At 39.7% G+C, this 10,548-nt stretch overlaps 3 protein-coding genes across 4 annotated transcripts; all 3 read left to right on the plus strand.

Moving 5' to 3' along the window:
• Positions 1 to 320: 320 nt before the first annotated feature.
• On the plus strand, positions 321 to 1,333 carry LOC148822337 (gamma-crystallin M2-like). Its single transcript, XM_088930170.1, has 3 exons — positions 321 to 329; positions 425 to 667; positions 1,058 to 1,333. Exons 1-3 carry the CDS (start codon positions 321 to 323, stop codon positions 1,331 to 1,333), a joined length of 528 nt encoding a protein of 175 aa, XP_088786296.1.
• Positions 1,334 to 4,764: 3,431 nt separating this feature from the next.
• LOC148822338 (gamma-crystallin M2-like) lies at positions 4,765 to 5,652 on the plus strand. The gene is made up of 3 exons (XM_088930171.1): positions 4,765 to 4,788; positions 4,884 to 5,126; positions 5,377 to 5,652. The coding sequence occupies exons 1-3, from the start codon at positions 4,780 to 4,782 to the stop codon at positions 5,650 to 5,652; spliced, it is 528 nt and encodes a 175-aa protein (XP_088786297.1). The 5' UTR covers positions 4,765 to 4,779.
• Positions 5,653 to 8,751: 3,099 nt separating this feature from the next.
• Positions 8,752 to 10,013, plus strand: LOC148822339 (gamma-crystallin M2-like). Of its 2 annotated transcripts, none has more exons than XM_088930167.1 (3): positions 8,752 to 8,769; positions 9,152 to 9,394; positions 9,738 to 10,013. In XM_088930167.1, the coding sequence occupies exons 1-3, from the start codon at positions 8,752 to 8,754 to the stop codon at positions 10,011 to 10,013; spliced, it is 537 nt and encodes a 178-aa protein (XP_088786293.1). The 2 variants fall into 2 exon arrangements, with proteins under 2 accessions (XP_088786293.1, XP_088786294.1); XM_088930168.1 differs by lacking the exon at positions 8,752 to 8,769 and adding an exon at positions 9,033 to 9,056.
• Positions 10,014 to 10,548: the final 535 nt, after the last annotated feature.

A 10,548-nucleotide genomic window follows, 5' to 3' on the forward strand; every position in this document is an offset into this window, starting at 1 on the left:
AACCTGCAGTGTTTCTGAAAGGGGACTGTACTGAACAGTAAGAGAAATTCTGCATATAATCATAGAACTAGAACACGATGGAAAGTGAGAATGTTAAATAAGGACAGCAGGTATGTGATGTATGGATTCTGAGTATGTATGCATTCTGCACAATGGTAATTCATACTGAACAGAAAGCAATTGTAGGCCAGTTTGAGTTAAAGCAATGCAATAGTGCAGCTGACCAAGCAGAAGTGGACAGTATTCACGTGCCCTTCTGCTGGGTATAAATAGGAGCAGGAGTGTAGATCACAGACAGCATCTGCTTACCAACCATCACCATGAGGAAGGTATAGTACCTCTGTGTTTACAGATTGTAGTTTCAGAGGCCTACAGTAGTTGGAAAAGCACAGAAGATTAACACTGATGTTTTGTCCCTTTGCAGATCATCTTCTACGAGGACAGGAACTTCGGGGGGCGCTCCTATGAGTGCAGCAGCGACTGCGCTGACATGCACTCCTACTTCAGCCGCTGCAACTCCATCCGAGTGGAGAGCGGCTGCTGGATGGTGTACGAGCGCCCCAACTACATGGGCTACCAGTACTTCCTGCGCAGGGGCGAGTATCCCGACTACCAGCGCTGGATGGGCTACAACGACTCCATCAGGTCCTGCAGGATGATCCCACCTGTAAGTTACTGTGGAAATTTACAACCATTAAACCATTATGTCTGGAAATTTTTAAAAAATATTTTTTAATAATAATGTTTGTGAGCATACATGTAATCTATATACTTCAAATAAGACCATATAACCAAGAGCATTCAACTTTGCGTGTCTAGAATCACAACATAATGTTGTCTAATACTGAAGATAAATTGCTCTGACAGACAAAGAAGCCTGTCAGCAAGTTTATGAACAATTTTATGAAGGTTATCTCCAGACTGTTTGTTTCAAAGCTTATAAATGATATTGATCCATTTGAAGTATAGTCTACACTTAGTAAAGCAATGTGATTTTGAGAACTTACAAAGTCAAGACCCAAGGTAGTCCGTGTTAAGGAATGTCTTGTGTTCACAGTACCAAGGCTCCTACAGGATGAGGATCTACGAGAGAGAAAGTTTCGGAGGCCAGATGATGGAGTTCATGGACGACTGTCCCAATGTCTACGACCGCTTCCGTTACCATGACATCCACTCCTGCAATGTGATGGAGGGCTACTGGCTCTTCTACGAGCAGCCCAACTACAGAGGCAGGCAGTACTTCATGAGGCCCGGAGAGTACAGGAGGTTCAGCGACTGGGGAGGCATGAGCCCCAGGATCGGCTCCTTCCGGCGCATCATGGACTTCCACTAGTCAACACTTGTGAAGGATGATTTCAAAGTGTCCTGATAATTAAGAATAAAATCTTTTGTTAAAAAACGATCTCTGCAATTTAAGCTCATTTGTTTCTTCTCTTTAAACGATTTCCTTTAAAATTGAATGGATTATACATTAGGCAATGTGTTACTTATTGTTTTTTATCTCACAAGAGATTAAAATTCAGAGACTCAGCAACAAGCACAATTTCCTTTCTCACTCTTTCTGCAGAGTGAGATCAAGCCAGTTGCTCCATTTACATGAAGCTTAAGATACATTTTAAATATAGAGTTTTCTCCAATACTTTAGAAACACTTGTGTAGCAAAACGACACATTGGTATGATGACAGTTAATGTCAGTGTCACGTCCGTTGCTAATCAGAATCCTCCTCACAAACAGTCTCATCCCAATCAAGCACCAACTGGAGGTAATCTCTGCAAACACAACTGATCTTTCCGTTCATCCAATCAGAGCGCCTCACTTGTTAAAACATCCCCCACTTCCAAACTTAAGTCTTCTCCGTTTCACTGAACGCTGCTTGGTATTATTAGCTTCTTCAGAACTCCTTGTTTCGCATTATTAACTTGCTCTTGCATTTTTAGATACTTGAAACAGGATCTTACCTTTTGACCTCGATCTCGTCTAGCGATTCGGAGTTGTGTGCCTTCTCCTCCTGAATTCTCTTTGGTATCGAACCCAGAATTTGCCCCTGACTACATCTCTGCTTAATGTTTTGGATAACTCAAAATCTCTCCTCACTCAGCTCTACAAGTCCACATAGGGTTCTTCACTCTTTCTACAATGCGCAGCGTTACAGGTACAGTAGGTGCTTTCCAAATGGCAGTTTAGACTACAAAACGCCCAGTATGTGATTCTCAGAAACAGTTTCAGCATCATGCTTCATTCATGTGTCATGAGAGAAATGGCCAAGAGCTTCCACAGGATATTGGTAATTTTACAATGACAGGACAAGTGTGAAATTGACCTACAGTGTTCTTAACTACAAGTGAGCAGTGAACATACAGTGTCAGGGACCTCAGTGTTAATTTATTCCAGATAATGTGCCTCAGCTCTGGTGCTTACAGTCGTGGAAGAAAGTTCTCCTCCTGATGTGGCCATTCCACAGCGAAGAAATGTCTTTAACTGAACCTTGGTCCTGGTCAGTAAAGTCTAGCAGGAGAAAAAGAATTAAAATTCATATCCTTCACTGCTGCTCATGTTCTCCTGCCTGTTTCCAACAGAATCTGATCTACAGTGAGTTTTCTAAACCACAAGTTCATATTGGATGCTGAAGATGTTGATTAAATTTGCAACAAAGCTACACAGAGTGTCTGTCTCATTTGAGATGCTTCAAGCTGATTGATCAGTGATCAGTTGGTTGTTTGGCTTCAGGAGGTATTGCCTTCTGAGGTTTCCTACAGTCCATCTGTATTAGTGATTAGGCTTAACGTCTCATATCAATTCAGTGTTAACCTCAGTAATTAAGCAATAAGCAGAGCTTCCTCTATCTGTCCCGCTACTGTGAAATAATTTGTATCACCTGCGTGTTAAAGTCTGCACATGTCTACATTAACGTTCTTCTGCTAGGTAATTGCACACAATTCTATGTTGTCAATTTTGTATTCAGAATTTCCTCTGCTGCTTTTAAGGTGATTTAATTTCTTGTTGTTTTTAGGGATCATCTGTGAACTTGAGTTCTTTGCTAACTGCACCAGAATCTAGATCATTGATATAAATTAGAGTCTAATACAGGTCCCTGTGGCACTCCACTTGCTTAATCATCACAGTTTTAACTTCCTCCTCATGCATTGATTCTTTTTTTTTAGAAATTGACCAATTCTAATTTTTAAAAAGTGCATTACCTTGGATGCGAAGAAAGATATGAGATGTAAAAAAGGGGTTAACTGGTTTCTTTCTGCACAAAGACTTCTTTTGGTGCAAAACATTCCATGCTTCAGCACTTTTGGCTTATGGCAGGGATGGGAGTTAACTAATAAGAGATTTCAAGTGTGAGCTAGAGACTCCCTAACTATGGTAAGATAAGACCAGCCATTCAAAGTGTTCAAGGTCTTGAGAATGTCCAAACACAAGTGACCTCCCTCCATTTCCATGGTAACAATTTGCGTCAGAAACAGCTTAACTTTGCTATATAATCTGGAGCTCTATGCCTATAACTTTAACAGTTCCGAAAGAATTGTTCCTTGCATGCAATAAAAGTCACTTGTTCAGCTTCATCTCTTGGTCCAGAACTTATGAGTTTGTTACAACAGATGCCTACAGTCATACCGTAAATGAAATTAAATTTAATCTTTAATCAAATACAGACTCATATTAGCTTTAAGCACACATTAGCAGAGAGTGTTACAATGTTTCGACAGCTATAAGACTCTGAAGAGTTTCAGATTCACAGTCCAAAATATCTTTTCTGGGCTTTGCAGCTTTCACACTGTGAGCAGAAAGTGAGCAAAACAATTCTAAAAAGGACAGAATGTAAAACAATGTTGCAAGGGCTCAGAAGATGCTATGACCAGGTCTCACGTGACATAATTGAAAAACCTTCTTTTCTAGTGATAAAACACAGTGCTATGACTAGAGCACATCACATACAAATAAGTCAAAAGTCAATTCTCCTTCCACAGTATACCTCAGAGTATAATTACAGAACAGAGAGTCAAATAGTTTTTACCCAACTCAGTTATGTGACATGTTAATTCATTTTTAGGCTTTATCTAAATCCATTGAAGTCAAACAATTATGCAGTTTTCTCCTTTTATAGACACAAATCTTCTTAAAATGTTTCAACAAAACCTTTGTTTATGACTTGGTTGTTCCATTGTCAGACTCCATCTCTCTTCCTCAGATGGCTCACAAGTCCATAAAGCAATTGTCTGTTTTGTGCAAGTGTATTAATGGACTGATTTTTTAAATGCTTCAATTGTGTACTGTTATCAGAAGTTTGAATCCAAAGAAAACTCTCTTTGTAATGCAGTACTCCTCTCATTTCGTAAAGTGTTGTGTAATGTTGGAAAATAAATAAAACGTTCATTTCTGTTCACCAGACTTGCTTACCAAAATATGTAGCAAAGCCTCTCCAAACTGCTTTAAAATGGATAGGCTGCAAGAACCTGCAGTGTTTCTGAAAGGGGACTGTACTGAACAGTAAGAGAAATTCTGCATATAATCATAGAACTAGAACACGATGGAAAGTGAGAATGTTAAATAAGGACAGCAGGTATGTGATGTATGGATTCTGAGTATGTATGCATTCTGCACAATGGTAATTCATACTGAACAGAAAGCAATTGTAGGCCAGTTTGAGTTAAAGCAATGCAATAGTGCAGCTGACCAAGCAGAAGTGGACAGTATTCACGTGCCCTTCTGCTGGGTATAAATAGGAGCAGGACTGTAGATCACAGACAGCATCTGCTCACTAACCATCACCATGGGGAAGGTACAGAGCCTCTGTGTTTACAGATTGTAGTTTCAGAGGCCTACAGTAGTTGGAAAAGCACAGAAGATTAACACTGATGTTTTGTCCCTTTGCAGATCATCTTCTACGAGGACAGGAACTTCGGGGGGCGCTCCTATGAGTGCAGCAGCGACTGCGCCGACATGCACTCCTACTTCAGCCGCTGCAACTCCATCCGAGTGGAGAGCGGCTGCTGGATGGTGTACGAGCGCCCCAACTACATGGGGTACCAGTACTTCCTGCGCAGGGGCGAGTATCCCGACTACCAGCGCTGGATGGGCTACAACGACTGCATCAGGTCCTGCCGTTTCATTCCTCATGTAAGTTGTTTTGTTTTTTTTATAGGAATTAAATATATGGGATATATATTTAAATAATATAATAATAAAATAATAATAATAAATAATTATAAAATATATAGGATATATTTTTAAAACTTGAAAATATAGATTTTGGCAAAGTCAAATGGTGAATCATTAATCTTCAGGCCAGAGCTGTTGAAATGAATCAGTGTTTAATCTAAGTTATATTCCAGTTCAGTCTGTATTAAGGAATGTCTTGTGTTCACAGTACCAAGGCTCCTACAGGATGAGGATCTACGAGAGAGAAGACTTTGGAGGCCAGATGATGGAATTCATGGACGACTGTCCCAATGTCTACGACCGCTTCCGTTACCATGACATCCACTCCTGCAATGTGATGGAGGGATACTGGATGTTCTACGAGCAGCCCAACTACAGAGGCAGGCAGTACTTCATGAGGCCCGGAGAGTACAGGAGGTTCAGCGACTGGGGAGGCATGAGCCCCAGGATCGGCTCCTTCCGGCGCCTCATGGACTTCCATTAGTCAACACTTGTGAAGGATGATTTCAAAGTGTCCTGATTACTAAGAATAAAACTTTTTTAAAGCAACATTCAATTTCTGCAATTGAATCTCATTCATTTGTCCTCTCTATATTAACCATACAAAACAAAATCCTTTCTAAATGTGCTGTTTTGCATTGTGGGACTTGGTATTTTAGGTCACAGTGGTTTCAATCTCGGAGTCTCAGCAAGAAATACCAGTTCCTTTTTCACTCTTTATGCAATGTGAGATCAAACCAGTTGGTTCATCCCCTCAAGCTTTGACCTACAGTTTGAACACAGAATTTATCCTATATAGTTCGAGTAAATAGCTACGTTAGCATGCGTAGGCTGCAAAGGAACAAGTGAAGGTTTATTCCATGCTGAAGAAGGATGACAAGAAGCACAATGTTTCAACTGTAGAGCGTTCTTGAGGTGTCACTTCAAAGCTGAAACGTTGTGTTTCTTTTCTTCTCTTTTCAGCATGGAATAAACTTTACTTGTTCCATTTCTCCTACTGTATATAGCAAAAACACTTCTGTAGCATAATAACATATCTATGATGTCAATTAAAAATGTAAGAATAAGGTGCTGTACAAACTACATGACTATTTTTAGGCTCTTGTGGTCATTCATTCGGTACGGTAGCCATCAGGTTCTATAGTATATTGGTAATTTTACAAGGACAGGGTAGGTGTGAAATTGATCTACAGTGTGCTTACTGGCATGTGAGCACTGAACACACAGTTTCTCAAGGACCTCAGTGTTGGACTACTTCCAGGTTAAGTCCCTTAGTTCTGGTGCTCACAGTGGTGGAAGAAAGTTCTCCTTCTGATGTGTCCACTCGATGCTGAAGAGATGTCTTTAACTTAACCTTGGTCCTGTTCAGTAATGTCTGGCAGGAATTGATGAATACAAATCCACATCTTTGCTGTTGACCATCTAATGCCTTCTGTTTCCCCCAGAGTCAGATTTTGATTGGCAGTTCTCACATTGAAAAATTCATCCTGGATCTCGATCAGATAACAGCTGTAGTAAAGCTGTTCAGAGTGGCTGAATCATTTGTCATCTCTCCACATGATGTGCTGGCTGTTTGACTTCAGCAGGTTTTGACCACTGGTAGTTCCCTACAGTCCATCTATAATAATGTTTCAACAAAGTGTCACATATTAACTCAATGTAAACCTCAATACTTTGGCAACAAATACTTGTTCCTTCTATCTGCCCCTGTACTGCAAATTAATTTTGAGATCCTGTGAGTTATACTTTACATGCATCTACTGTGCATGAGTGGGCTTCTGTCAGGTGTTTGCCCAAAGTTGAGGGCTGAATTTATTTCAGAATTTCCTCTACTGCTTCTACAGTGTTTGTGGCACTCATCCTTTTTAGATATCATCTGTGAGCCTAAATAATTTGTAAATTCACCAGAATCCAGATGATTGACATAAATGAGGTCGTAAAACAGGTTCCAGTGGCACTCCATTCATTAAATCATTGCAGATTTAGCTTTCTGCTTTTATTAGAAAAATCACCAGTTCTAAGTTTTAATAATAGCTTTATTATTAAAGAACAGTGTTACAGTGATGCCACAGCCAAAGACTGTGAAGCGTTTCAGATTCACAGTCCAAAAGAATTATTCTAGGCTTTGCAGCTTCCACACTGTGAGCATAAAAGGAAGAAAACTATTTTAAAAAAGGACAAAATGTAAAACAATGTAAGTATCATGGGCTCAGAAGACTATATTAACAGGTCTTACATGACATCATTGAATAACCTTCTTTTCCATTAATAACACACAGTGGTATGACATTACAGGACATACAAACAAACCACAAGTCATTCTCTTTCCAGAATATAAGCCCAAAACAAGCGGCTGTTCCCACTATGAAAGAAAAACATGTTCTCCACATCTTTTCAAATTCATGTAGTGGCAGAACCTTTTTTATCTATATAAATTAACATTGATATCACAAATTATATTGCTGGAGTAATCTGATTGAAATATCTCACTGTCGAATTTGATCATAGGTGCTTGTTCAGTGACTCTTTGGGAATGTTGCTGGGTGAAATCCTTGTCCCTAGACATGAAGTTAGGTGATGTTCTAGAGCGTGGGAGCTCATAGAAACTCATTTAATAAAAAATACCAATAGACATTGTACATTTGTGTCCTCAGTCCTGTTGTGTCATACAAATGACAAAGCCCAGGTGTCTGTGTAGTAAAAGTCTCTTTACTTCATATGCATTTGGAAGAATGGCTTGCAACCACCGAACTCCCCGAACAGTACAAGAATTAGTCTTTTATACCTTAAAACAAACAAGTTACTACGACATATTCTGAACAAATGATAAGACAACAACACATCCCTATATGGTTATTAATCATATCTAAGTTGCAGACTAGACAAAAGTTAGTTCCTTTCATATGTTCTGGGCACACAGCTAGCTTACCTCATACATGCCCTTTATCTTACTGACCAAGGACAGGCAGCACATTTATATACTGTATTTGGGCGCCAAGCAGACTTCAAGCCACTAGACTGCATACTTTGCAAAAATACAAAAATGATATTATTATCTCACTTCCCAGGTGTCTCCCTTGTCTCTTCAGTCCTTTTCACAGTTCATGTTCAACAGGTCATTTATAGGGAGTTTGGATAAAGCAGCACAGAGAGTCAAATACATTCAATCTGAGTCTCATGTGTAACATTCTTATCAATTGTTGCTTAGAACATTTAACAAGGAAGTCAACAAGTAATATTCTGCTTCTAAAGACACAAATCTTCTTAACATGTTTCAACAAAACCTTTGGTTGTGACTTGTCTCTTCAAGTTCCCGATCATGCTGCTCAGATACTGTAGCTTTTAAATCCATAAAGCAATTGTCTGTATCTTGTAAGTGTATTAAGGGATTGATTTTTTCAATTGCTTAAGTTGTGCATTGTTATCAGAGTTTTTTAACCAAAGAAAGCTCTCTTTGTAAAGTTGTGCTTCTCTCAATCTATAAAGTGTCGTGTAATATTGGATAATAAATAAAATGTTCATTTCTGATCACCAGGCTTGTGTACAAAAAATCTGTAACAAAGCCTCTCCAAACTGCTTTAAAATGGATAGGCTGCCTGAAGCTGCAGACGCTAAGATGTAATCATAGAACTAGAAACACAATGGAAAATGAGAATGTTAAATAAAGACACAAAAGGTACATGGATTCTGACTTTGTATGCAGGCTATACAATAGTACTTCACACTGAACAGAAAGCAATTGAAGGACTGTTATAGTTAAAGCAATGCAATAGTGCAGCTGACCAAGCAGAAGTGGACAGCATTCACGTGCCCTTCTGCTGGGTATAAATAGGAGCAGGAGTGTAGATCACAGACAGCATCTGCTCACTAACCATCACCATGGGGAAGGTACAGAGCCTCTGTGTTTACAGATCGTAGTTTCAGAGGCCTACAGTAGTTGGAAAAGCACAGAAGATTAACACTGTTGTTTTGCCCTTTTTCAGATCATCTTCTACGAGGACAGGAACTTCGGGGGGCGCTCCTATGAGTGCAGCAGCGACTGCGCCGACCTGCACTCCTACTTCAGCCGCTGCAACTCCATCCGAGTGGAGAGCGGCTGCTGGATGGTGTACGAGCGCCCCAACTACATGGGCTACCAGTACTTCCTGCGCAGGGGCGAGTATCCCGACTACCAGCGCTGGATGGGCTACAATGACTCCATCAGGTCCTGCAGGATGATCCCACCTGTAAGTTACATTTACTTTATTAAGTATTAAGCAAGCATCTCAACATTTATTTAAAAAATAATACAGGATTTAGGAAAGCATATACTGTATATAGCATACCATATGTGTTGGAATACTAGCTTTTACACTGTGAATCAATTATGTTCAGACTAGTTTTGTTTAATTGTTTTAAATCATGAGATCCAGCAATTGTTTAAATTAAACAGTAAACATTCTTTATAAGCAGTCAAACACATTGATCACATTCAATTCTAATCTGAATTTAGTAAAGCAATGTTATTTTGAGAAATTACTAAGGCAAGTCCCAGTTCAGTCCATGTCATGGAATGTTTTGTGTTCACAGTACCAAGGCTCCTACAGGATGAGGATCTACGAGAGAGAAGGCTTCGGAGGCCAGATGATGGAGTTCATGGACGACTGTCCCAATGTCTACGACCGCTTCCGTTACCATGACATCCACTCCTGCAATGTGATGGAGGGCTACTGGCTCTTCTACGAGCAGCCCAACTACAGAGGCAGGCAGTACTTCATGAGGCCCGGAGAGTACAGGAGGTTCAGCGACTGGGGAGGCATGAGCCCCAAGATCGGCTCCTTCCGGCGCATCATGGACTTCTATTAGTCACATTAGTGAAGGATGATTTGAAAGTGTCCCGATGACTAAGAATAAAACTTTTTTTAAAGCAACATTCAGTGTCTGCAATTGAATCTCATTTATTTGTCCTTTCTATGTAATCTATATAAAACATTTTCCTTTAGAAATGTGATTTCATATACTGTACATTATGCGTTGTGGAACTTGTTGTTGTTTAAGGTCCCAATGGTTTTAAACTCAGAGACTCAACAACAAACACCAATTCCTTTTTAACCCATTCTGCAATGTGAGATCAAACCAGCTGGTTCATCCATACAAGCTTTGACCTACAGTTCAAACACAGAATTTCTCCTAAAAGCAGAAACACTTCAAAATAACATGTACATGTCATTTATAACATGTCAATTACTAATAAGTGTTGTACAAGTAACATAGTATACTAGACAGGTATATCATTTTATTTACCATATACAATTTCTTGCATTAGGAATTTGTCTTTTCACATACCCCAACTTTCTCTCCATGAGACACACAGACACAGAGAGAAGCTTGGGGTCAGAGC

The sequence above is a fragment of the Atractosteus spatula genome, chromosome 13 (genome assembly GCF_055471065.1).
Source record: "Atractosteus spatula isolate fAtrSpa1 chromosome 13, fAtrSpa1.hap1, whole genome shotgun sequence".
NCBI classification, from domain to species: domain Eukaryota; kingdom Metazoa; phylum Chordata; class Actinopteri; order Semionotiformes; family Lepisosteidae; genus Atractosteus; species Atractosteus spatula.

What these genes read in the sequence shown, in the direction of transcription:
- LOC148822337 (XM_088930170.1), top strand. An exon ending in CCTGCAGGATGATCCCACCT is followed by an intron (nt 668 to 1,057) that starts GTAAGTTACTGT and finishes TTGTGTTCACAG; the next exon opens with TACCAAGGCTCCTACAGGAT.
- LOC148822338 (XM_088930171.1), top strand. An exon ending in CCTGCCGTTTCATTCCTCAT is followed by an intron (nt 5,127 to 5,376) that starts GTAAGTTGTTTT and finishes TTGTGTTCACAG; the next exon opens with TACCAAGGCTCCTACAGGAT.
- LOC148822339 (XM_088930167.1), top strand. An exon ending in CCTGCAGGATGATCCCACCT is followed by an intron (nt 9,395 to 9,737) that starts GTAAGTTACATT and finishes TTGTGTTCACAG; the next exon opens with TACCAAGGCTCCTACAGGAT.